This window comes from Microcaecilia unicolor, chromosome 1 (genome assembly GCF_901765095.1).
Source record: "Microcaecilia unicolor chromosome 1, aMicUni1.1, whole genome shotgun sequence".
NCBI classification, from domain to species: Eukaryota; Metazoa; Chordata; class Amphibia; order Gymnophiona; family Siphonopidae; genus Microcaecilia; species Microcaecilia unicolor.
The window spans coordinates 465,819,902-465,846,580 of NC_044031.1; the positions used below are offsets into that span (position 1 = coordinate 465,819,902).

The 26,679-nt window shown below is 49.9% G+C and overlaps 1 protein-coding gene across 1 annotated transcript in view; it reads left to right on the plus strand.

Moving 5' to 3' along the window:
* Positions 1-26,679, plus strand: part of MIB1 (mindbomb E3 ubiquitin protein ligase 1) — a 262,296-nt gene that overhangs the window by 55,554 nt on the left and 180,063 nt on the right. Inside the window, 1 exon segment of the mRNA XM_030213434.1 lies at positions 23,722-23,788. Within this exon segment, the coding sequence (XP_030069294.1) occupies positions 23,722-23,788 (67 nt within the window).

Consider the following 26,679-nt stretch of genomic DNA (forward strand, 5'->3'; position numbering starts at 1 on the left):
CAGGTAGGAGGCCAGACCTAGATCTGTATCATGGAGTTCAGTCATCATGCCATGCCCCTTTTGCTCTCTGATACTGTAGTTTGCTTTACTTTGTGTTTGAAGGCTGAGACCTTATCAGTGACTTTTGCTATAAACAATGGCATATGATGAGTCTTCAGTGCCCAGGAGCCAATGTTTTACATTTGTGCCTACCCCCTCACCACACACACCATTTCATAAACGTCTCGTGTTTTTTTTTTTTTTTTTTTTAATCTTCAGCTCCTCTGGTGCCCAGGGGACAAGCCATACCCCCCCTCCATGATCTTTTCATCACTGGCTATAAAGAGGTATCAGCTGCAGCTTGGCCTTCAATGTACATACAGCTTCTGTTCTTAAAAATCTATACATTTTATATATTTTGTTCTCTGTGTTTTAGCAAATTAGGTGTTCCTTGTCATCAAGCGGATGAAGCCATTACGTATGGGTTGTGTCCATCAACCAGCAGGGGGAGATAGAGAATACTGAAGAGGCAGTGGAGCTAGCTGGCCATGAGGCACTCTGAAAAGTTGAGTGCTCTCTATCTCCCCAAGCAGTGTGGCTGCAGCTTCTTCGAGCTCCATCAAAATCTGCCTGGGGGTGGCTCCTGGCTTGCCAGTTGTTAGCCGGGGTGTTCGAGGCTATAGCAGCTTCACTTTGAAGGCACATAGGTCAGCCCTTTCCCTGCCTTACCCATGCCCCCGTGGATGTGGACATATTAGCTTGCTTTTCCCTGCCCTTTCCCACTCAGTGGATGCCGGCACATTGGTTCGCCTTTCCCTGCCTTTCTCACTTATCTGAGCCTCCGGAGTGTTTTTATTTACCTCTTTTGCCTCTGCTTTCCTCACAGAGTTAAAAAATAAATAAATAATTAAAGTCGCGTCGCGCTTTAGCGCAGCGATCTTGGAAAAGAGGTTTTTTTTCTTGAGATTCTTCTGCAGGACCGGAGCTGTGATACTCGGTCTAGTGAGGTAAGAGTGTTTTCTGACTCCTCCGGGGTGGGCCCGCGATCGGGACGTTTTTGGTGCGAACCGCCATTTTTGAATTTTACCGCTGTTTTTGGCGATGGCTGTGGAGACTGTAAAGTGCTGTTCTAAATGTGGCAAGCGCAAATCAGCGGGGCTCTGTAATTCGTGCTGTACAGCCGGCCCGAGCATGGCGAGCGGCGATCTTTCGCGCTCTGAGCTGGCAGCAGACGCCATTTTGGATTTTCCACATGGCGCGGCCTCCGTTGTGACGGAGAGCCCTGAATCCGAGGGGGGGGGGGGTCCTCTGAGTGAGGCTAATAATAGAGCTGATAGCCCTGGGCAGGATCCGGGCGGTCAGGGAGCGGTTTTTCTCCCCTGATTTTGTTTTAATGCTGCATAGGGCATTCATGCTTAAAAGAGCTCTTCCACAGGGATCTTCGGACCCTCTGCCTGCCCCCCCCCTCCCCCCCCCGGTGGATCCTGGCCTTTTGGATTTGGCTTTGCCTGTTTCTTATCCTCCTGATAAACGCAGAAGGGCTAATTCCCCTTCTGAGTGTGGCGAACCTCCCCCCCCCCCCCCCCCCCCCCCCCCCGTGGTCGGGCTATGAGGATTCTGAGGGGTCTGGCAGAACTTCTTGGGCTGAGGAGCCAGAGTCGGGTGCAGAATTGCCACAGGAGCTTGATGATCCGTCTGCGGTGAGGATTTTCCACCGTGAGGCGCTGCCAGCGCTTATTTCAGATGCCTTACAAGCCCTCTCGATTTAAGATCCTGGGAGTGGCACAGCCTCCTCGGTTAATCCAAGGATGGCTAGTACCAGAAAGCCTGCTCGAGCCTTTCCTTTGCATGGCTCCATCCAAGAGCTTATTTTGGCTCAATGGGCTGACCCAGAGGGACCTTTGAAGGTTGCCAGTGCTATGGGGCAATTATACCCTCTGAGTGAGGAACATTTGGCTCGCTTTGCAATGCCTAAAGTGGATGCCCTGGTCACGGCTGTGACAAAGAGAACTACCCTCCCTGTTGAAGGAGGTGTTGCCCTGAAGGATATTCAAGACCGCAGGCTTGATTCAGCTCTGAAGCGGTCCTTTGATTTGGCAGGTCTCACTGTTCGGGCGTCTGCATGCAGTTGTTATGCTGCTAGAGCCTGCCTGGCTTGGTTACAGCAGGCAGTGGAACAGCCCGGTGATGGAGCGGAGACCTTATCTGAAGTGGCTTCATGGATGGAGTCGGCCTTGTCCTTTTTGGCTGACGCCCTTTATGATATGGTCAGAGCTTCGGCTAAGCAAATGGCTGTAGCAGTGGTGGCTCGCCGCACTTTTTGGCTATGACATTGGGCGGCGGACATGGCCTCTAAGCAAAGGTTGGTGAAGTTGCCCTTTCAAGGCCTTCTTCTGTTTGGTGAGGAGCTGGAAAATATTGTTAAAGGCCTGGGAGATTCCAAACCTTAGCGCTTGCCCGAAGATAGGCCGAAGCCTTCCTCTAAGGGTCAGGCGGTCCGCTCCTCTTACAGACCTCGCTTCCGTGAAGCTAGAAGGTACCGCCCGGGGCGTGCTGCTGGGTTCACTTTGCGTGCCTGCTTTCAGCAGAGAAACTCCTTTCGCTCGGACAAACGTTCCGCAGCTGCCGGTTCAAGGCCTGGAGTTCAGGGGCAACCGTCTCAATGATGGTGCGCCGGCCCTCTCCTCGTTTCCTGTCATCGGAGGAAGACTTTCCCTCCTTTTCGAGGAGTGGGCCAAAATCTTCGCAGATCAGTGGGTCTTGGACCTGATCAGAGACGGATACCGAATAGAATTTGATGCCCCGGTGAGAGACGTGTTTGTGGAGTCCCGATGTGGTTCTGCCGCCAAACGGGCGGCGGTAGAGGAGACTCTGCACAATCTGTGCCTGTCCTGTTCTGGTAATTGGTGAGCCCTTAGGTTCCCTGAGGCCCTGTGAGACCTCAGAGGACCGCTGCGCACCCCGAATCTTCACCCGCGGCGACCACCGTTCACCGAGGGTTGAGCCCCCAGCTGCAGGCGGCCAGCAGGACTGCTGGAACCGCGGGGTGACGGCCGGCCTGGCTGGTAGTCAGCAACACAGTCTCTGAAGGGCAGCTAGCAAGGACGGCTAGCACTGAAGAGGAACACAATCCCTGAAGGGGGCTAGCAAGGACGGCTAGCTGGAAGAGGAACACAGTCTCTGAAGGTGGCTAGCAAGGACGGCTAGCTGGAAGAGGAACACAGTCTCTGAAGGTGGCTAGCAAGGACGGCTAGCTGGAAGAGGAACACAATCTCTGACGGTGGCTAGCAAGGATGGCTAGCTTGAAGAGGAACACAATCCCTGAAGGTGGCTAGCAAGGACGGCTAGCTGGAAGAGGAACACAGTCTCTGAAGGGCAGCTAGCAAGGACGGCTAGCACTGAAGAGGAACACAATCCCTGAAGGGGGCTAGCAAGGACGGCTAGCTGGAAGAGGAACACAGTCTCTGAAGGTGGCTAGCAAGGGCGGCTAGCTGGAAGAGGAACACAGTCTCTGAAGGTGGCTAGCAAGGACGGCTAGCTGGAAGAGGAACACAATCTCTGACGGTGGCTAGCAAGGATGGCTAGCTTGAAGAGGAACACAATCCCTGAAGGTGGCTAGCAAGGACGGCTAGCTGGAAGAGGAACACAGTCTCTGAAGGTGGCTAGCAAGGGCGGCTAGCTGGAAGAGGAACACAGTCTCTGAAGGTGGCTAGCAAGGACGGCTAGCTGGAAGAGGAACACAATCTCTGACGGTGGCTAGCAAGGATGGCTAGCTTGAAGAGGAGCACAATCCCTGAAGGTGGCTAGCAAGGACGGCTAGCTGGAAGAGGAACACAGTCTCCGAAGGTGGCTAGCAAGGACGGCTAGCTGGAAGAGGAACACAGTCTCTGAAGGTGGCTAGCAAGGGCGGCTAGCTGGAAGAGGAACACAGTCTCTGAAGGTGGCTAGCAAGGACGGCTAGCTTGAAGAGGAACACAGTCTCTGAAGGTGGCTAGCAAGGACGGCTAGCTTGAAGAGGAACACAATCCCTGAAGGTGGCTAGCAAGGACGGCTAGCTGGAAGAGGAACACAATCTCTGAAGGTGGCTAGCAAGGACGGCTAGCTTGAAGAGGAACACAGTCTCTGAAGGTGGCTAGCAAGGACGGCTAGCTTGAAGAGGAACACAATCCCTGAAGGTGGCTAGCAAGGACGGCTAGCTGGAAGAGGAACACGGTCTCTGAAGGTGGCTAGCCAAGACGGCTAGCTTGCAGAGGAACACAGTCTCCGAAGGACAACACTGCCTGATCCACTGCGTCGGCTCCTGACATTCGAAACGGAAGCACTGGACTCTTCCCGTTCCGTTGCTTAAATCTCCCGCCAGTCCATCCCCTCTCAACAGCTGGAGCCAATCCCCCCGGCCTAGGCAGGCAAGGGACGCCTGGATTGGCCAGCCTGCCTGGCAGGCGGAGTCTCCCCATCAATGCGCCAATCCGGCACGAGTAGGCGGAGCTGGCTCGCTGGTCCGCCCCAGAGCAGGGAGACGACGACGCCGGCGCCGCCATCTTGGCCGGCGTATCCCCCTCTCCGAGGCCGGCGCTCGCTCCAGCGGATCGCTGGCCTCGGACCGACCCGCGGCAGCGCCGGCCCCGTCGGCGGCTCGTCTTCGCCGCACTGGATCCCGCGGGCTCCGTCGACCATCGCTCCCCGCTGCGGGAGCCCAGGTAAGGGCCCGGGACGGGACAGTATCCTCCCCGGATGCTCCCTTTTCCCTGGGCCCGGGTTTGGAAGGCGACCGGGCGTGGAAAGCTTTGATCAACTCCGGTGCATGTACATTCGCCGCGGGCTCCCAGGAGTTGTCCTCGGGACCAAAATTCTTCCAGGACAATAAGTAATATAGCTTCCCCCGCCGTCTTTTTGAATCCAGAACCTCGTCCACTTCATACTCCGGATCGGGATCTGCTTCTAGATCTTCGGTTTCCTGTCGTTGGGGATGCCATCGAGACCCTCGAAAACTCTTCAATAAGGAAATATGGAAGGCGTTATGCACCCGCAGGGTACTAGGTAACCGCAACCGATATGTCACAGCTCCAAGTCGGGATTGGATTGCAAACGGTCCAATGTATCGAGGTCCAAATCTACGGGAGGGCACCCGGAGCCGGAGGTATTTTGTGCTTAACCATACCTTCTGCCCTGGTTGCAAGACGGGAGCGGTTCTCCGATGACGATCTGCGAAGACCTTGTATTTGGTAGCTGCCCTCTGCAGTTGTTCTCGGGCCATCTCCCAGACTCTTTGCAGGTCTGCCAGAGTTACATTAACCATGGGGGTCGGAGATCCAGACGGGAAAGGTGCTGGAAGTCGAGGATGTCGTCCATACACCAAGAAGAATGGAGAGTCTCCCGAGGCCGAGTGGACACTGTGGTTATATGCAAACTCGGCCCAAGGAAGTAGGGAGACCCAGTTATCTTGGCGTTTGTTGACAAATGCTCATAGGAACCCTTTTAATGTTTGGTTCGTCCTCTCGACCATGCCATTGGTTTGGGGATGGTATGCTGATGAGAAATGGGTCTTCACCCCCAATGCTGTACACAAGGCCCTCCAGAAACGCGAGGCAGCCCATGAAGTCGAAAAACGTGTTGAATGAAGAGTTGGGCTAAGGCGACCGCCGAAGGAAGTCCCGGCAGGGGAACAAAATGGGCCATCCGGGAAAAACGGTCAATTACCACCCAAATCACTGTGTGTCCCCGGGAACTGGGGAGGTCGGTGATAAAATCCATGGAAAGCTCCGTCCAGGGGCCTGTCGGTACGGACAGCGGTTGTAACTTCCGCATGGGGGTCCCGATTACCGGTTTAGTCCGGGCGCACACAGGACAGGTGGTAACGAATTGAAGAATGTCCCGCCTCATCTGAGGCCATTGATACTGTCTGGCAATGAGACGCAGAGTCTTTTGATACCCAAAATGTCCCGCCCATCTGGACGAATGCCCCCATTGCATTACCTTCGCTCGATCAGCGGCCGGCACTAGTTCTTTCGTAGGAGCGACCTCCCCCACGGCCGCGCTGAGGCATGCCGGATCCAACATGGAATGGATCTCCCTTGTCTCCTCTGGAACCTCAAATGCTCTGGAGAGAGAGTCCGCAGGGGTATTTTGAGCAGCAGCCCGAAAGACCAGTTGAAAATGAAATCTGGCGAAAAACAATGACCACCGGGCTTGTCGGGGATTGAGCCGTTGAGCCTCTTACAGATACAGTAGAATTTTGTGGTCAGTGATCACCGTGAACCGATGTTCCGCTCCCTCCAGCAGATGTCTCCATTCCTGCAGGGCTAATTTCAATGCTAAGAGCTCTCTATCCCCTACTGTATAATTACATTCCGCCGGGGAGAATCTACGAGAGAAGAAAGAGCAAGGCTGGCGCCGGCCCTTGGAATTCACTTGCGAGAGGACCGCCCCGGCTCCCAATGCGGACGCGTCCACTTCCACAATAAAGGGTTTCTCTGGATCCGGGGCTAACAAAATGGACGCTGAGTTGAATGCCTCCTTCACCTGGCGAAAAGCCACCTGCGCCTCGGGCGGCCAGTCCCGGACATTCGCGTTTTTTCTAGTGAGCGCTGTCAACGGCGCCGTCAGTTGTGAATACTGAGGAATAAACTGGCGATAGTAGTTCGCGAATCCCAAAAAACGTTGTAGTGCTTTCAATCCCAGCGGTTGCGGCCATTCTCGAATCGCCCGGAGTTTGTCCGGCTCCATCTGTAGCCCCCCGGGTAACAGAATGTGTCCCAAAAATGGTAGCGACCTCTGATGAAAAGCGCACTTGCTGAGCTTAGCAAACAGGCGGTATTGCCGTAACCGCTGCAGCACTGCGCGAACATGACTCACATGTTCCGTGGGGTTTTGGGGAAAAACCAAGATGTCGTCCAGATATACAATCACCGTGGAGTTCAGCAAATCCTCGAGCACAAAATTAATAAGTCGCTGAAACACCGCAGGGGCATTACATAGGCCAAACGGCATCACCCGATACTCGAAATGTCCCTCGTGGGTGTTAAAAGCCGTCTTCCATTCGTCCCCTCGCCGGATTCAAACTAAATTGTAGGCCCCCCGCAAGTCCAACTTGGTAAACATCTGGGCTCCTTTCAGCCTGTCAAAGAGTTCGGGAATGAGCGGTAGAGGAAAGCGATCCTTTACCGTGATGGCATTTAACCCTCGATAATCAATACAGGGCCTCAAGGAGCCATCCTTTTTAGTAACAAAAAAGAATCCGGCCCCGGCCGGGGACGTAGAGGGCCGGATGAAGCCTCTTCGCAGATTCTCCCGGATGTATTCCTGCATTGCCTTGGACTCCCCCCGGGACAGGGTATACAGTCGGCCCCGCGGTGGCATGGTATCTGCCATCAAGTTAATGGCACAGTCGAACGACCGATGAGGCGGTAGCACCTCCGCCTCTACTGGACTAAACACATCTGCAAAGTCTCTATAGTCCATAGGCAGGGAGCCCAGCTCAATCCGTGCCCCCCCGGGCATACTAGCTAAGGCAGGGCAGCTGCCGGTCCGGCCCTTACAACAGTTCTCCCGACAGGAACTACCCCAAGCTCTGATGCTTCCCCCGGTCCAGTCAATAACCGGGCTATGACTCCGTAGCCATGGCAATCCTAGGACCACCGGATGAATGGTCCGGGATAGAACCAGGAATTGAACTTCTTCCCGGTGATCCTCCCCCACCTGCAATTCCAAAAAGGGGGTGATTTCCGTGACCGACTGCGGTAATGTAGTTCCCTGGATGGAGGTTATTTGCAGCGCCAGCCGCCGCGGGAGCATGGGCCAGCCCATCTGTTGCAGTAGTTCGTGTCCGATGAAGTTGCCCCCTGACCCAGAGTCCACTAGGGCCCGGGTCTGGATCATGGTCTCGTGCCATCGTAGTATTACTGGCAGTGTGATCAGGGAATCCGGCAGGGGAGCGGAATGCCCCAAGACCCCCCTCCCCTCAAGGTGCCTTGGGGGAGACGTTTCCCGCCCGGGAGGGACAGGCTCGGATAAAATGTCCAGCCTCACCACAATAGAGGCACAGTCCGTCCCACAAGCGTTTCTTCCTGTCGGAGGGAGCTAGCCGTTGACGGCCCATCACCATCGGCTCCTCCCCATTCTCCTTGGAGTCCCGGTTCCCACGGCGAGGGGACGGCCCCTTGGCAGTCCGGGACGTTCCCCGCGCCCACTTCTGCCGTTCTGCCCGGGCTCTAGCTCGCTCCTGGAACCGGGTATCTACTCGGATAAAGAGTGAAATCAGGGCATCCAATTGGCCTGGGACCTCCCGTCCTGCCAATTCGTCCTTGATTCGTTCTTGTAACCCCTCCATAAAAATTGCCATCAGGGACTCCGGGTTCCAACGGAGCTCCGTGGCTAAAGTCCGGAAACGAATGGCATAATCGGCCACAGTCCCGTCCCCCTGATGAATTCGCAGCAGTTCCGACGCCACGGAAGATGGTCTCCCAGGAAGGTCGAACACCATACGGAACCGGCGCTGAAATTCACTATAGTCATCCAAGATGGGGTCCTGTTGTTCGTTTAGTGGGGCCACCCAGGCTAGGGCCTTCCCTTCGCATAGGCCCATGATATATCCCACTTTACTTTGGTCCGAAGCAAATGTCTCCGGTTGCATCTGGAAGGCCAGGTTGCACTGATTGAGGAACCCCCGACAACCTCCGGGGGCCCCATCGTATCGTGCCGGTTCAGGGAACCGAGGTCCCGTGCGGAACCCTCCCGAACGGGGAGCTGCTGCAGCCCCCTGGACCGCAGCGGCCTGGTTCTGTACCTGAAGCGTTGAAAGTTGAGAGCATACGTTCTGGAGCGCCCCTGACAGGGCGTTCAGCTGCTCCTGCTGCTGCTGAAGTACCTTGGCCAGGTCCCGTAGATCAGGCTGCGTAGGCGAGCTCATGGTTTCCGTTTCCTGTCCTGTTCTGGTAATTGGTGAGCCCTTAGGTTCCCTCAGGCCCTGTGAGACCTCAGAGGACCGCCGCGACCGCCGTTCACCGAGGGTTGAGCCCCCAGCTGCAGGCGGCCAGCAGGACTGCTGGAACCGCGGGGTGACGTCCGGCCTGGCTGGTAGTCAGCAACACAGTCTCTGAAGGGCAGCTAGCAAGGACGGCTAGCACTGAAGAGAAACACAATCCCTGAAGGGGGCTAGCAAGGACGGCTAGCTGGAAGAGGAACACAGTCTCTGAAGGTGGCTAGCAAGGACGGCTAGCTGGAAGAGGAACACAGTCTCTGAAGGTGGCTAGCAAGGGCGGCTAGCTGGAAGAGGAACACAGTCTCTGAAGGTGGCTAGCAAGGGCGGCTAGCTGGAAGAGGAACACAGTCTCTGAAGGTGGCTAGCAAGGGCGGCTAGCTGGAAGAGGAACACAGTCTCTGAAGGTGGCTAGCAAGGACGGCTAGCTGGAAGAGGAACACAATCTCTGACGGTGGCTAGCAAGGATGGCTAGCTTGAAGAGGAACACAATCCCTGACGGTGGCTAGCAAGGATGGCTAGCTTGAAGAGGAACACAATCCCTGAAGGTGGCTAGCAAGGACGGCTAGCTGGAAGAGGAACACAGTCTCCGAAGGTAGCTAGCAAGGACGGCTAGCTGGAAGAGGAACACAGTCTCTGAAGGTGGCTAGCAAGGGCGGCTAGCTGGAAGAGGAACACAGTCTCTGAAGGTGGCTAGCAAGGACGGCTAGCTTGAAGAGGAACAGTCTCTGAAGGTGGCTAGCAAGGACGGCTAGCTTGAAGAGGAACACAATCCCTGAAGGTGGCTAGCAAGGACGGCTAGCTGGAAGAGGAACACAATCTCTGAAGGTGGCTAGCAAGGACGGCTAGCTTGAAGAGGAACACAGTCTCTGAAGGTGGCTAGCAAGGACGGCTAGCTTGAAGAGGAACACAATCCCTGAAGGTGGCTAGCAAGGACGGCTAGCTGGAAGAGGAACACAATCCCTGAAGGTGGCTAGCAAGGACGGCTAGCTGGAAGAGGAACACAATCCCTGAAGGTGGCTAGCCAGGACGGCTAGCTTGCAGAGGAACACAGTCTCTGAAGGACAACACTTCCTGATCCACTGCGTCGGCTCCTGACATTCGAAACGGAAGCACTGGACTCTTCCCGTTCCGTTGCTTAAATCTCCCGCCAGTCCATCCCCTCTCAACAGCTGGAGCCAATCCCCCCGGCCTAGGCAGGCAAGGGACGCCTGGATTGGCCAGCCTGCCTGGCAGGCGGAGTCTCCCCATCAATGCGCCAATCCGGCGCGAGTAGGCGGAGCTGGCTCGCTGGTCCGCCCCAGAGCAGGGAGACGACGATGCCGGCGCCGCCATCTTGGCCGGCGTATCCCCCTCTCCGAGGCCGGCGCTCGCTCCAGCGGATCGCCGGCCTCGGACCGACCCGCGGCAGCGCCGGCCCCGTCGGCGGCTCGTCTTCGCCGCACTGGATCCCGCGGGCTCCGTCGACCATCGCTCCCCGCTGCGGGAGCCCAGGTAAGGGCCCGGGACGGGACAGTGCCAGATAGGGGCTGTGACCCCGGTGCCTCTCACCGAACAAGGTCTAGGCCGCTACTCCATTTACTTTGTGGTGCCACGAAAAGGCAGGTCTTTTTGCCCAATCCTGGACTTAAAAGAGCTAAACAAGTCCTTAAGCGTGCGGCATTTTCACATGGAAACCCTGCGCTCCGTCATTGCGACGGTACAGCCAGGAGAGTTTCTCACGTCTCTGGACCTGAAAGAAGCTTACTTGCACATACCAATTTGGCCCCCGCACTAGAAGTTTCTGCGGTTTGCGGTGTTGGGAAAACATTTCCAGTTTCGGGCCTTGCCTTTTGGCCTCGCCACAGCTCCCCGAACCTTCTCAGGCGAGAGGGTATCTGGGTTCACCCGTACCTAGATGACTGGCTCATCAGAGCAGACTCAGAAAAAGAGAGTCATCTAGCTACAGCCAGAGTGGTTTCAGTCCTTCAATCTCTGGGCTGGGTCGTCAATATGGCCAAAAGTTACCTGACCCCCTCGCAATGTATAGAATATTTGGGGGCCAGGTTCGACTCAGCCTCGGGCTATGTGTTTTTTCCCGAACAAAGGAGGTGCAAGCTTCAGAATCAGGTCCGTCTGCTCCTGAGGATGCCCCGCCCGCGAGCTTGGGACATTGTCCAGCTGTTGAGATCGATGACGGCCACCTTGGAAGTGGTGCCATGGGCGAGAGTGCACCTGAGACCTCTACAGTATTCTCTACTTCAACGATGGTCTCCAGTATCTCAGGATTATCAGTGCAGACTTTCTTGGCTCCCTGCGGCCCGCCTCAGTATGGAGTGGTGGCTCTCGGACAGCACGTTGCGGCGGGGAATGCTGCTGGCGCTCCTCGATTGGTGCCAAGTAGTGACAGATGCCAGCCTGAAGGGCTGGGGTGCACATTGCCAGGGGAAGCATGCCCAGGGTCTGTGGACGGCCGGCGAGTCGGAGTGGTCTATCAACCGCCTGGAGTTGAAAGCGGTGTTTCTGGCTCTTCTGGCCTTTCAAGTGACCCTGGAAGGATTGGCTGTCCGAGTGATATCGGACCACACGACAGCAGTGGCCTACATAAATCGACAAAGCGGCACTCAGTGCAGAGCTCTAGCCGCGCAGGCCGAACAAATTTGCCACTGGGCCGAGCTGCATTTACAGTCTCTGTCAGCAGCTCACATTGCAGGTCAGAGCAACGTGCAAGCCGACTATCTAAGCAGGCATCAGATCGATCCAATGGAGTGGGAACTAGCAGACGATGTATTCCTGCAGATATGTACCAAATGGGGCAAGCCAATGATGGATCTTATGGCGTCCAGTTCCAATGCCAAAGTCCCGTGCTTCTTCAGCAGACGGAGGGATCCTCGCTCTGCCGGGTTGGATTCCTTGGCTCAACCGTGGCCCCTGGGCTTGCTGTATGTCTTCCCTCCATGGCCCTTGATAGGGCGAGTGCTGCTGCGGATTCTGCTGCATCCAGGAGAAGTGGTGCTCATCGCCCCGGATTGGCCCAGGAGGCCTTGGTATGCGGACCTCCGACAGATGCTGTTGGAGGCTCCCTTTCCGTTACCTCTGTTCCGCACTTGTTGTCACAGGGTCCGGTGGCCATGGAGGACGCCTGCCGCTTTGGTCTTATGGCATGGCGATTGAGAGGGCACAATTGAGAGATAAAGGCTACTCAAATAAGGTAATTTCCACTCTACTGCAGGCCCGTAAGCGCTCCACTTCCGTGGATTTCCTGTTCTTGAAAGCTGTTAACAGATATAGCTCCCCATGATCGACTCTGCCCTGCAAGCCCTGTGCAACCTTACCCACCTGTCCAACTTGCCGACAGGAAGTGTGCAACACAACAGAGTATCAGCTTCATGTGTGTGGGGCCAGTGTCACGTTATGGGCTGTGCCACTATCTTAAATGTTAAAGCTTCTGTTGCAAGTGTGGTCTAGAGAGCTGCACTGGAATGGGGATAGCGGGAATCCTGTGGGGATCCCATGGGAAAGGACTGAGGTCCACGGGGATCCCTCGGGGATGGACCTGGGTCCTGCAGGGTTTTTGTGGAACTGCAAAACTAACGGAGCTTTGCTTTCCCTCCCCACACTTACCTCAGATTACCCTGGTGGTCTAGTGGCTTGCTTCGGGACCGGAAATGTCCCCATGCTTTTCTGCCCACTGCCGCTAATCCTCTCGCCACTGCCGCTTGCTTGAAATGGCCGCCGAGACATAAGTAGTAGTAGTAATTATGTTCAGTGGAAAATAAATCTGTTGCCTCAGACTGCTTGCTATGTGAATATTCTATCACTGTTTCATTTTTGCTTCCAAGTATTCCAAGTATTACTACTACTACTACTACTATTTAGCATTTCTATAGCGCTACAAGGCATACGCAGCGCTGCACAAACATAGAAGAAAGACAGTCCCTGCTCAAAGAGCTTACAATCTAATAGACAAAAAATAAATAAAGTAAGCAAATCAAATCAATTAATGTGAACGGGAAGGAAGAGAGGAGGGTAGGTGGAGGCGAGTGGTTACAAGTGGTTATGAGTCAAAAGCAATGTTAAAGAGGTGGGCTTTCAGTCTAGATTTAAAGGTGGCCAAGGATGGGGCAAGACGTAGGGGCTCAGGAAGTTTATTCCAGGCGTAGGGTGCAGCGAGACAGAAGGCGCAAAGTCTGGAGTTGGCAGTAGTGGAGAAGGGAACAGATAAGAAGGATTTATCCATGGAGCGGAGTGCACGGGAAGGGGTGTAGGGAAGGACGAGTGTGGAGAGATACTGGGGAGCAGCAGAGTGAGTACATTTATAGGTTAGTAGAAGAAGTTTGAACAGGATCCCTTTCTTGGTCTGTGACTCCTAACGTGGAACCTCGCATGACGTAGTTATAATTCAGGTTCCTCTTTCCCACATGCATCACTTTGCACTTGCTCACATTAAACGTCATCTGCCATTTAGACGCCCAATCTCGTAAGGTCCTCTTGTAATTTTTCACAATCCTCCTGCGATTTAACAACTTTGAATAACTTTGTGTCATCAGCAAATTTAATTACCTCACTAGTCACTCCCAATCTCTAGGTCATTTATAAATGTTAAAAAGCAGCGGTCCCAGCACAGACCCCTGAGGAACCCCACTAACTACCCTTCTCCATTAAGAATACTAACCATTTAACCCTACTCTCCGTTTTCTATCTTTTAACCAGATTTTAATCCACAGTAGAACACTACCTCCTATCTCATGACTCTCCAATTTCCACTGGAGTCTTTCATGAGGTACTTTGTCAAACACCTTCTGAAAATCCAGATACACAGTATCAACCGGCTCACCTTTATCCACATGTTTGTTCACCCCTTCAAAGAAATGTAGTAGCTTGGTGAGGCAAGATTTCCGTTCATTAAATCCATGTTGACTTTGTCTCATTAATCCATGCTTTAGAATATGCTCTGTAATTTTGTTCTTAATAATAGTCTCTACCATTTTGCCTGGCACCGATGTCAGGCTGACCAGTCTATAATTTCCCAGATCTTCTCTGGAACCTTTTAAAAAAATTGGCGTTACATTGGCCACCCTCCAATCTTCCGGAACCACGCTCGATTTTAAGGATAAATTACATATTACTAACAATAGTTCCGCAAGCTCATTTTTCAGTTCTATCGTACTCTGGGATGAATACCATCCGGTCCAGGAGATTTGCTGCTCTTTAGTTTGTAGAACTGCCCCATTACATCCTCCAGGTTTATAGAGAATTCATTAAGTTTCTCCGACTTGTCAGCTTCAGATACCATTTCTGGCACTGGTATCCCACCCAAATCTTCCTCTGTGAAAACCGAAGCAAAGAATTCATTTAATCTCTCCGCTACAGCTTTGTCTTCCCTGATTGCCCCTTTTACTCCTCGTTCATCTAGCGGTCCAACGTATTCTTTTGCCGGCTTCCTGCTTTTAATATACCTAAAAAATGTTTTGCTATGTGTTTTTGCCTCCAACGCAATCTGTTTTTTGAAGTCTGTCTTAGCCTTCCTTATCAGCGTTTTGCATTTGACTGACATTACTTATGCTGTTTCTTATTATTTTTAGTCGGTTCCTTCTTTCATTTTCTGAAGGATTTTCTTTTCGCTCTAATAGCTTCCTTCACCTCACTTTCTAACCACGCTGGCTGTCGTTTGGTCTTCTTTCCTCTTTTTTTAATACGCGGAATATATTTGGCCTGGGCTTCCAGGATGGTGTTTTTGAACGGCATCCATTGCTGATGTACATTTTTGACCCTCGCCGCCGCTTCTCTAAGTTTTTTTTTTTTTTTTCACCGTTTTTCTCATTTTATCATAGTCTCCTTTTTTAAAGTTAAACGCTAACGTATTTGATTTCCTATGTATACTTCAAAGCTAATATCAAATCCGATCATATTATGATCACTGTTATCAAGCGGCCCCAGCACCATTACCTCCTGCACCAGATCATGCGCTGCACTAAGGACTAGGTCTAGAATTTTTCCTTCTCTCGTTGGCTCCTGTATCAGCTGCTCCATAAAGCTGTCCTTGATATCATCAAGGAATTTTACCTCCCTAGCGTGCCCCGATGTTTCATTTACCCAATATCGGGGTAATTGAAATCACCCATTATTATCGTGTTACCCAGTTTGTTTGCGTCCCTAATTTCCTTTAACATTTCTGGATCCGTCTGTTCATCTTGGCCAGGTGGACGGTAGTACACTCCTTTCACTATCCTTTTCCCCTTTACACATGGAATTTCAATCCACAGTGATTCCAAGAAATGTTTTGTTTCCTGCAGAATTTTCAATCTGTTTGATTCAAGGCTCGTCTTAATATTCAATGCTACCCCTCCACCAATTTGATCCACCCTATCACTACGATATAAGTTGTACCCCGGTATGACAGTGTCCCACTGGTTATTCTCCTTCCACCAGGTCTCAGAGATGCCTATTATATCTAATTTTTCATTTAGTGCAATATATTCTAACTATCCCATCTTATTACTTAGGCTCCTGGCATTCGCATATAGACATTTCAAACTATGTTTGTTGTTCCTATTTACATGATGCTTAGTACTTGACAGTATTAATTTATTATTTTTTTTATTTTTATTTTTGTTACATTTGTACCCCGCGCTTTCCCACTCATGGCAGGCTCAATGCGGCTTACATGGGGCAATGGAGTGTTAAGCGACTTGCCCAGAGTCACAAGAAGCTGCCTGTGCCTGAAGTGGGAATTGAACTCAGTTCCTCAGTTCCCCAGGACCAAAGTTCACCACCCTAACCACTAGGCCACTCCTCCACTCCAATCTTTTGTCTGATTTTTATTTTTATTTAAGGACACCTGATCTGCGGTCTTTTTTGCAACCTCACTATCAGGATACCCTATCTTCCCTGTTTTGGTGATATCTTTGAAAGATTTCTTATCCCCTTAAATCTCAAATTGCTCCTTCTGTAGTGATTCTCTAAATCCTCCAGTTCCAGCTGCATTTTTGCTCTGTCCGCTTTCATGATTGTAAGAGCATTGCGAAGCTCCTCCACTTCTTCCTCCACCTGCTCCAGAGTTTCCTCAGCCTGCTTTACCCTGTTGCCGATCTCCCTCACCTCCTTCTGGATATCAGTGACTGCCTCCTTTATTGTTTTCCGAACAGCCGGCATTTCGGCTTTCAGCGTTTTGAACCATCTTGCCAGGGCCGGTCTTAGCAAGTGCGGGGCCCTGTGCAGACCAATTTGGTGGGGCCCCATCCCAGCCCCGCCCTAGCCCTGCCCCACCCCAGCCCCACCCCCACCCTAGCTCCACCCCATTGATAAGATTATTCAATTTTTAGAACATTTTTTATTTATGAAATTTCAAATAAAGACAAATGAAGCTAAACTTATACAGAAAAATTGATTGAAATAATAAGCACAATGTTAACATGAAACCCCCCCCTCCCCAGAAATTATTCAGTTCAAATCCACTACAATTAGTAGTTCCAGGGGGGGAGCTCACATCCAGAATTGTCTGACAACACACAGAAAAAAAAAGTAAAAATAAAATAGTCACAATTAATACCTTTTAATTAAATTTAGATATTACATATGTATCATATGAGAAAGAATAAAGTGGTTGCTCAAGCATATACAAACCACAATCGCTCAACTGCAAAACACTATGCACAACTTTGTGCAAAAACACATTCAGAACCTTACTGTACAATAAATATTACACTGGGCAGAATCTAATACACCAATATACCACCCATACGGAAAATGCAGACCGTCAACAATATGAAACAAGGGATCATAATATCACAATTCTCATGTGCCCAATTGCACACCAATATCATCATGTTCCCCAGTCCTTCTCTTTTTCCCAGTTGTGCACTTTTCCTTTGAATTTCTACACCCCTCATGTATCACTGTAGTCACTTTTTTTGCACAAACATTTGACGTCCATGTACTTTTTTAAAATTAGAATTCTAAACAAAAAGAAAAAGACATAAATTACAGAAACCCATCAATGAAGAATACATTTCAAGACCAATTGCCTTCAAGCCCACGTCAAGGAGGGAGACTACAAAATACATAATTCTAACCAAGAAAAATCAAATTAGGGGATGTATGCTTATCCATTAGCATCATACACATACGGTTCCTAACCAGACCAATAATTTCTCATGACCTTTAATAAAATCTTCCAATTGCAAAGTTTCCCAAAACACAAACTTCTTCCCCTAATCAGTGATGATATATTTACATGGAAACTTTAAAATTGCTCCTAGGGCCACTGCTTTAGGCTTCAGGCCCATAAAAACCTTATGCCGAAGCTGAGTAGCCCTGGAAACATCAAGAAAAACATTAACCTTTATACCATAAAAGCTTACATCTTCAGGGAAAAATTTTTCAAGAGAAGTGATTTATCATTCTCATTAATGAAAGTAACCAGAATGGTGGATCTAGATATAATAATATCTTGTGAATCTTCCAGAAATGCTGTGAGATCCACTTCAGAAACTAATTGATCCACCTCCCGCTAGTTCACTGAGAGCTTCTTCTTAGATGGTAAATAATAATAGTTACTCAACTGAATGGTATCAGAGTTAGAAAGACCAAGAACCTCCCTAAAATATTTCCTAAGGAAGGTGGTTACCTGAATCAAATCAGGATTTTCACAAATGTAAGATTTTGAATAGGAGCAATTTTCTCTTGGGACCCCATTAGAGACAGGGGAACCTCCTGGGAATCCCCAGCTAACAGAGATAAAACAGGAAGAGGAGAAGTCATATTATGGGGGCTGAGCGAAACATCTATCAGGGAAAGTACCTTAGGTCCAGTGATGTCCTTTGACCCACCAGGATCAGATGTTTGTCCAGCAGGCCACTTGCTGTGGAAGTGGAAAACTTTGGTTTAACAGTTCTTTCATGCTTCCCCATTATCAGAAATAAAGCGAGCAACAAAGTAAATAAAACACCCCCTAGGGGCTCCTTGGTGCTCCAAAGAAGCAGGGTGAGCCGGAGCCCCTTTCGGCATACCCTTTTGACCACACCCTGCGGCCGAGTGCTGTAAAGGCGCCAATCACCTGTAAGGCTACGGAAAGCCCCGTTGATGTCAGGGGCTTCTACCTTGGTGTCTGACGGAAAGCAAGCACCAGGAATGCAGCGAAGATCTCACTCTCCTCCCGCGCACCAACAAGTGGGAGGGCAGCTCTCCCAATCACTAGATGCCAGCAAGGTACCTCCCTCGATCTTCTCTCCACAGGCGCTGGTCACTTGTAAGGCTGAGGAAGACCCCAGTCATCCATTTTCCTCGAGTCGCGGCGCTGGCATTTGAAAGTAGCAGGCTCCAGCTTTCCCTTCCCTCGCATGATGTATTTCTTGTTTCCGCCAGGGCGGAACCATGCGAGGGAAGGGAAAGCTGGAGCCTGCTACTTTCAAATGCTGGCGCCGCGACTCGAGGAAAAATACAATATTTAAAGGCAGGGTGACGGGAAGCAAACGAGGGCTATGGGGGAGTGGGCAGCACAGGTGCGGGAGCGGAGCGGGATGCAGCGGTCAGCGGAGGAGGCAGAGTTGAGGCGCGCCGCGCGGGGCCCCCTTGGCGTAAGACCGGCCCTGCATCTTGCTACCTCCTGCTTGATGAGCTCGGTGTCGCTTTCTTGCTGTTCCGCTGGGCCCTCTGTCTCCGACCCCGAGTCTAAGGCGGCGATTTTGACGCTCGCCTTATGCGTGGAGCGACTCGTGTTCGCCGTCTTTCCTCTTTGTGCCGCAGCATATTTAAACTTCTCGAGCCTCTTCCTTGTCGCCATCAGGCCTCCTCTCACTGGTTTCAATTATTCTTCATTCGGAGTTTGAAAACAGGGAAAATAGCAAATTTCTTCACCACCCCAACGGAGTGCTGATTTCAGGCGTCCATCTCCGACGATGATGTCACTTCCTCCCAAACGAAATGACAGTTTTTAGCAGTCTGCTTAATATGTGGCGAGAAGGAGAGAGAAGAGTTGAAGATGACCCCAAGGTTACGAGCTGACGAGACAGGGAGGATGAGAGTGTTATCCACAGAAATAGAGAATGGGGGAAGAGGAGAGGTTGGTTTAGGTGGAAAGATAAGATGCTCAGTCTTGGTTATGTTTAGTTTCAAATGGCGGTGAGACATCCAGGCAGAATGTCAGACAGGCAGGCTGATACTTTGGCCTGGATTCCTGATGTGGAGAGGTAGATCTGGGAGTCATCAGCATAAAGATGATACTGAAAACCATGGGATGAGCTCAGAGTACCAAGGTAAAAAGTATAGATGGAGAAAAGAAGAGGTCTCACGATAGATCCCTGAGGTACACCAACTGACAGTGGGGTAGAAGTGGAGGAGGATCCACCAGAGGATCCACTAAAAGTACGATGGGAGAGATAAGAAGAAAACCAGGAAAGAACAGAGCCCTGAAATCCAAGTGAGGACAGCGTATCAAGGAGTAGGCTGTGATCAACAGTGATAAAGCAGCAGATAGATCGAGAAGGATGAGGATAGAATAGAGACCTTTGGATCTGGCCAGGAACAGGTCATTGGGGGGTGAAAGCCAGATTGATGTGGATCAAGAATAGCTTCAGATGAAAGCAAGTCAAGACAATGGTGGTTAACAGCACGTTCAAGTATGTTGGATAGGGAAGGGAGGAGGGAAATGGGGCGATAGTTGGAAGGACAGGTAGGGTCCAATGAAGGTTTTTTAAGGAGTGGTGTGACTACGGCATGTTTGAAGGCATCAGGAACAGTCGCAGTGGAAAGTGAAAAAAATTGAGGATATGACAGATAAAAGGGATGACAGTAGGAGAGATAGTGTTAAGTAGGTGGGTGGGAATAGGATCAGAGGAACAGGTAGGTAGTTTCAAGGAGGAAAGAAGATGTGCAGTTTTCTCTTAAGTGATTTCAGAAAAGGAGGCAGGGGTTGGAGGGTTGAGAGAATGGACTAAGGGAAGGAGAGGTGGAGGTGACCTGGTTGAGAATTCAAGTTTAATCTTGTGAACCTTATTATGAAAGTACTCAGCCAGAGTCTAGGGAGAAAGTGAAAGAGGAGTTGGAGGTGAAGGCACTTTGAGGAGAGAGTTCAGTGTGGCAAAGAGACGTTGAGGGTTTGAGCGAAGAGAATTTGTCAACTGGATATAATAGTCCTGTTTGGCAAGGAAAAGAGCAGACTGGAAGGAGGTCAGTAAGAATTTGAAATGTATGACATCAGCATGGGCACGGGATTTTGGCCAACGGCGTTCGGCAGAGCAGGCACATGAACATAGCGGATTCTAGAGGTCAACCAAGGCTGGGGTTTGGTACGCCTTATAGAACGGGGAATGGGAGGAGCAAGAGCATCCAGAGCAGAGGAGAGAATAGTATTATAGGAAGAGACAGCCTCATTGACAGACTTGGATAACATAGTGGTAGAGAAGACTTTTGAAACATTGGAGGACAGAGTAGAAGGGTTAATAGCCTGATGATTCCTAAATGTATTGGTTAAGATTGGACGGGACTAGGGAGGAGGGTGTTTAAGTGTGAAAGTTATCAGATGATGGTCAGAGAGGGGAAGAGCTGAGGCACAGAAACTGGAGAGTGAGCAGTTTGAGATGAGGATAAGATCAAGACAGTGGCCATTCTGGTGAGTGGGGGGTAGTGGAGCACAGTTGAAGATTGAAAGAGGATGGTAAAGTGAGAAACTGAGAAGCGTAAGAGTCAGAGGGATCATTAGCATGAATGTTAAGATCCCCAAGAATGAGGGAAGGAGATGAAGGAAAGCCAGGCGTGAAAGTCAGTGAGAGAGAATGAAAGGGACTTATCAGGGGGTTGATAAATGACTGCTACTCGGGAGAGGCAGAGGAGTGAATATACGGATGGCTTGGACTTCGAAGAAAGAAATGCAGTGAGACTGAGGTGGAAGAAGAGGTTGAAATCTACAAGAGGGTGAAAGTAGTAGCCGGACACCACCTCTGTTGCCAACCGGGTGAGGAGTATGGGAGAAAAGATGATCTCTATGGCATAGGGCCACTACTGAAGAGTGGAGGAGTGGCCTAGTGGTTAGGGTGGTGGACTTTGGTCCTGGGGAACTGAGGAACTGAGTTTGATTCCCACTTCAGGCACAGGCAGCTCCTTGTGACTCTGGGCAAGTCACTTAACCCTCCATTGCCCCATGTAAGCCGCATTGAGCCTGCCATGAGTGGGAAAGCGCAGGGGACAAATGTAACAAAAAAAAACCAGAGTCTTCAGGGCAAAGCTAAGTTTCAGTTAGGGCAAACAGATGGAGAGTACGAGAGATAAAGAGGTCGTGGATGTAGGAAAGTTTGTTACAGAGCAGGCATTCCGCAGAGCACACAAAAAAGGCAGGGAAGAAGGGGGGAGGAGAGGAACAGAAATTAGATTGGAGACATCATGATGTGACCTGCACAAATAGGATGAGAGCTGATGTGGAGGACCAGGATTGGGATTGATGTCCCCAGCGGACAGCAGGAGATGGAGCAAGAGAGTACGGAGAAGAGTAGGAGAGGTATGACAGTGATGAAGGCGAGATGTACTCAGATAGAAAGGAGATGGTTGAATGGAAGGAAGGAAACGTTGAAGGTTGAGAGCTGAGAAGAAGGAAGAGGACAAAAGAGATGGTGAGATGATGAAAGCAGAAGGTGGGCTATGTGTTCCTGCAGTGTACAGTGGTTTCAGATGGAGAAACAGATTATTAAGGGACAGTATCAAGAACAGAAACTGTACTGGAGCCATAAGAAGTAACTGGGAGAAAATATAAATTTATAGAGAAAATGCCCCGGCGCGCGGCACCTTGAGCAGAGGCCCTGAGTGAATCGGCATGGACCTGGGAGTCACACCGGAGAAGGCTGTGAGGATATACAGATGAGCTGCAAGTCCTCCACTGCACCTGAAAGGCAGCCGTGGGAGAGCTGTGCACCTCTCAGTCAAGAAAAGGCTTACCAGGGGTTAGGCCGAAGCCGGCATTCCTCCCCCTGAGGATCACCTGATCTTAGCCAGAAAGCACCTGGAAGCCCTGGGCACGTTGAGCGAGGGCCCTGGGAGGATCGGGGTGGACCTGGGAGTCACCCCAGAGAGAACTGTGAGGATATGCAGAAGGGCTACAAGTCCTCCACAGCACCTGGTGGGAGCGCTGGGCACCTTGAGTGGAGGCCCTGAGTGGATTGCAGTGTTTCTGACTTGTTATGGATTGCTTTGGGTCCTAATCTGTACATCTGCTGTCATAGCAGAGTACAGAAGAAAATGATTTATTTTATGTTTACTAGAATTTCTACTGCTTATAGAATCTCGCTTTCTGGGGGGGGGGGGGGGGGGGGGGGGGGGTCAGGGTGATTACGGCATTGCAAGGGCTGGGCGGGCCGGTTGCTGGGATGGAGGAGATTACTTGCAGCAGGGATGGGTTACATTCCCCACGGGGACGGGCAGGATTGGTTTAGGTTCCCATAGGGACGGGCGGGGATGGGTTAGATTTCTGTCCCCATTCAACTCTCTAGTCTGGTCCCCATGCACAGGAAATTAATACTATGTTAAATGTCACCTATTCTCCTACTGACTAGGGTAGGGAGTGAAGAGGAAAGTCAGCTTTTACAGTGCTGGTCAGACTTCATGGATTAGCTACATTTGTGGAACTACAGTGCCCCCACTGAAGGTGCCATTCTGCAAGTACACATTTTGCCCAGTGGGTTGAGCTGCTTGGTCCTGCCATGCTTTTGACTTTCGCACTAAATTCATTGTGAATGAAATGGTACTTTATAGCCAAAATGTAATTAAATAAATAAATAAATTGAAAGTTGGTGTTTGATTTTCTTTGTAATTATTTCATCTTTTTGCAGTATTGTTGCCCTACCAGCATGCATGGAAGATTGTATTTACATGCTGAATGCAAGACAGCTGTCTCATATTTAGAGCAAACTAAATAATATGGGAAGTAATCAATGTTTTTTTTTGTTGTTATTTTTGTTAATCTGAATGGGCAGTGCTGTCCAGTGACCCAAAAGTACAGTTTCTGATTAGATAACACATTGAACCTCTCAAGTTTGTATCCTGGCAAGTTTGACATTGAAAGGACTTGTTAAGGCAACACTAGTTGCCACTCTAAAGTCTCTCCCTTGGAAAAATTGGCAGGTTCAGTATAGAATTTAACCCACATATTGTTGCTTTTGCCTTGATGTTTCCTCCTGCGTGGATTTTCACATTTGGATTGTCAATCTTATGAGGCCTGTTTGCAGAATAGAGACCAACTCCCTGCTGTTCATGTTCCATTTCTGTTGATTTTCGTGTCTGTATCTTTCTTGGGCTAGGTTTGAAAAGAGTGATATAAAATAAAACATGTTTTATTGTATTTTTTTCCCCATTGGCAGTCAGGTCTAGTTGACCCTTGTTTATTTGACAATATCTTCTGGGTATTGGTCCATCTGCATGGCATATTGTAGCTGTTTTTTTGTCAGAAATCATAATTCTTGATCTACTGGTGCTGTTCCCTGATGATGCCTATGTAACAAAATCCTAAGTAACCCAAACTATAATGACCCACACAAGCCTCACCCACCTGAGAGTTCTTTTTACTTTTAATTGTACAAGTTTTATATGCAGCAGAAATGTATGCAGAAAGCTTCTATGCATGTGTGAAAGCTTTCAGAAAGAAACCTCAATTGGTCTTGTGATAGTGTGGCTCTGAAAGATAATAGATACTAATTCATTAATTATGGATACTAAATTTGGAGTTGTGAACTGATCATGTGGCAGGATCAACATTTTTGTAACCTATTAAATCCTTTCAAATATTTTCATTTTTTTCCCAGTCTGATTTGAAATGTGTCCAAGATGCCAAAGGAGGTTCTTTCTACAGAGATCACTGTCCAGTACTAGGTAAGTTATGAAGGGTGAATTTTGCTTACAGTAATAGTAAACATATCCCTTTAGTGATTGGTGAAACACCCATCTCGGTGTTTCTTAGGTTTAGCATTTATCATGCCTGATTATAGTTCTGATAGAACATTGATGATTATAATTATATTTGGTCTGTGATTGAGGTTATGTGCATATTTTGTTTGTTGTGAAAACCAGGCCTTTTGAGAGGGAGGAGCCAGAAGATTGGAAATGTTTCTATTTTTCCCCCACGGGAATAAGCAAAAGAAGTCACATTCTACATACAGGGCTAAGGACTAACCAAAGGGTATCTGATGCCCATGTTAAACCTTTAACTGTGCACCCCATCTTCCTCAGAGCAGCCCAAGACAATCTGCTCCTGAGGTAAGGAATGAAATGCTTCTCTCTCCCACACACAGCAAGGTACTTAAAAGGAGGGACCCCATCAGAGCTCTGCTAATGGACATAGGAGGGGGACAGGGAGGGCCTGTTATTCAGAACACTGATCAGCTGATTGCCCTAGGACAGGGGTAGGCAACTCTGGTCAGGTTTTCAGGATATCCACAATGAATATGCAGGAGATAGATTTGCATACCATGGAAGCAGTGTATGCAAATCAAGTTCATGCATATTCATTGGGGATATCCTGAAAACCTGACCTGCCTGCGGCTCTCGAGGACCGGAGTTGCCTACCCTGCCCTAGGAAAAAGGAATGCAATTTATATTCCAAGGCTATATAATAAAGAAATGAAGTTTACAGTCATTGGTTATACACAGCAAAAACTGTAGCAGTTAAATTATGTAGCCTAGGGCTCTAATACAAGAAATACTAACCTCTGACCCTGCACACTGAGTCCTGCTTTTCCTTAGCGTCAGCAGCAGATGAATCCATAGACAGCTGGTTTGTGACCATCTACCAGCAGGTGGAGATAACACTGATTTGTACTCTGCCATATTGAACGGTGTGCTCCTGGAATCCTCAGTATTCTCTTATCTCCAGCAGGTGAGTGGATGGTCTTCTGCCTACTCCTGGATTCATGTGGCTTCTGCCTCTGTTCCGGATTTCTTGTTCAGTAAGCTTGGGGGTTCTAGTCTGAGCGGTGCCAGCTTTAGCGGGTACACCTGGTGAGGCCAGGTCCCTCTCCCACCCTGGAAGACTTTCTACAGCCTTTTTACCACCTTCGCCTTCCTCACAGAATCCCCATTAAAGTTCTTAAAAAAAAAAAAAAAAAAGATTTTAGCAGAGGTAAATGCTGTTGGTGGTTTTCAGCACTGTTTGTGCTGTGTGGGCTGTTTTCAGAGAGTGAGCCGTTTGGCTGTTTCACTGCTGCTTCGTGGGACGGCCAAGCTCTCCCTCGAGTGCATATTACCCTTCTTTTTTTTTTTGGGGGGGGGGGGGGGGGGCGAATTCCCAGTTCGGCAGAGGTGGTTAAGTTCTGTTCCTGCTGTGGTAAGCGTCGAACAGTGTTGGGGGCCTGTCCAAGCAGATGTTTGTTCTCGGAGCCATCAGTGCAGCAGCGGATTTGGGCGTGATTGTTTCTTGCACTCAGGATGTGTGCCCGGCTTCTCCTCTCGTTAATTTTGTTGCATGGTGTGAGGCTCACATGTGGTTGCCTTTGCTGGTATTGGTGGTTCAGCTGTTGGCCTTCTTGCAAAGACGGTTTGCAAAAAGGGTTAGCTTATAATTTGCTTCGGGCTCAGGTTGCGGCCTGGCCTGCTTTTGGGGCTGGGTGTCGGGTTTATCCCTGGCTGCTCATCTGGGCATGCAAGGTGTTCTTCATCTGCGTCCTCCTTTGTGTCGGCTCTTTTTGGCCGAGAACCTTAATTTAGTCCTTCAGGTGCTGCAAGGGGTGCCTTTTGAGCCTTTGTGGAAGGCTTCTGATAAGGATCTCACCTTAAAGACAGTGTTTTTGGTGGGTATGCCATCGGCACGTATGAATCTCGGAGATTCAAGCTCTGTTGTGTCGTGATCCCTTTTTACAATTTTTGCAATCTGGGGTGATCTTGAGGAATGTGACTGTATATGCTCATAAAACAGTTTATAGAATTCTATACTGTACCCATCAGGGCCTGGAACCTTATGAAGTTTACTCTGTTGGAGTGCTAATAAAAGGTCACCTTCTCCTATAGTTGCATTAAGAAACATTTTCTGCGCTGCAGTGACCTGAGGTAACAAGGTATTCTCCAGATAAAGATCACCATCGTCAAGCACATCCATAGGCTCTTGATAAAGGAGTTAATAAAATCTCTGGAAATGGGTCACGATATCCTTGCTGTCTCTATACCACCCCGCTCCCGGCTTCCTCACCTGTACTTTGTGAGTGGGCCTTCTACTGCCTCGCGTCAACCTAGCCAGCAACCCCCCTGCCTTATTCCCATGAATAAATAGCTAAAATTTATAATAGATGTTAGACTTGATTGCCCGCTGATGAAGCAATTCATTCAGTTCCCTCTGGGAATCCAAAAGAAGCCCGTCTAGCCCCCTCCGTCCGGGAACTCCCTTAATGTTGTCTGCTGCCGGATTTTTTTCTCCAAATGTAGTATTTTCCTATCTCTAATTTTCCGTTTTCTGACCCTATACGAGATGATCTCTCCTCTCATTACCGCTTTTGCGTTTTCCCAGTATAGACCATATTGCTGTGAGTGTCCTCCATTATGATGTGCAAAATCCGCCCATTTCTCTTTCAAGAAAAGCAGGAATGCTGGATCTCTATACAATTCTAACGGGAACCTCCACTTCCCCCCTGCACGTGTCCCCCTACCCACCTCCAACTGTAACCAGATAAGGGCATGATCCAGTATCTCACGGGGCCCAATGTCCGTCGATGGAATCTTTGAAAATAGGGTATGGGATACAAGAAAATAGTCTATGCGTGACTGGGTCAAGTGTG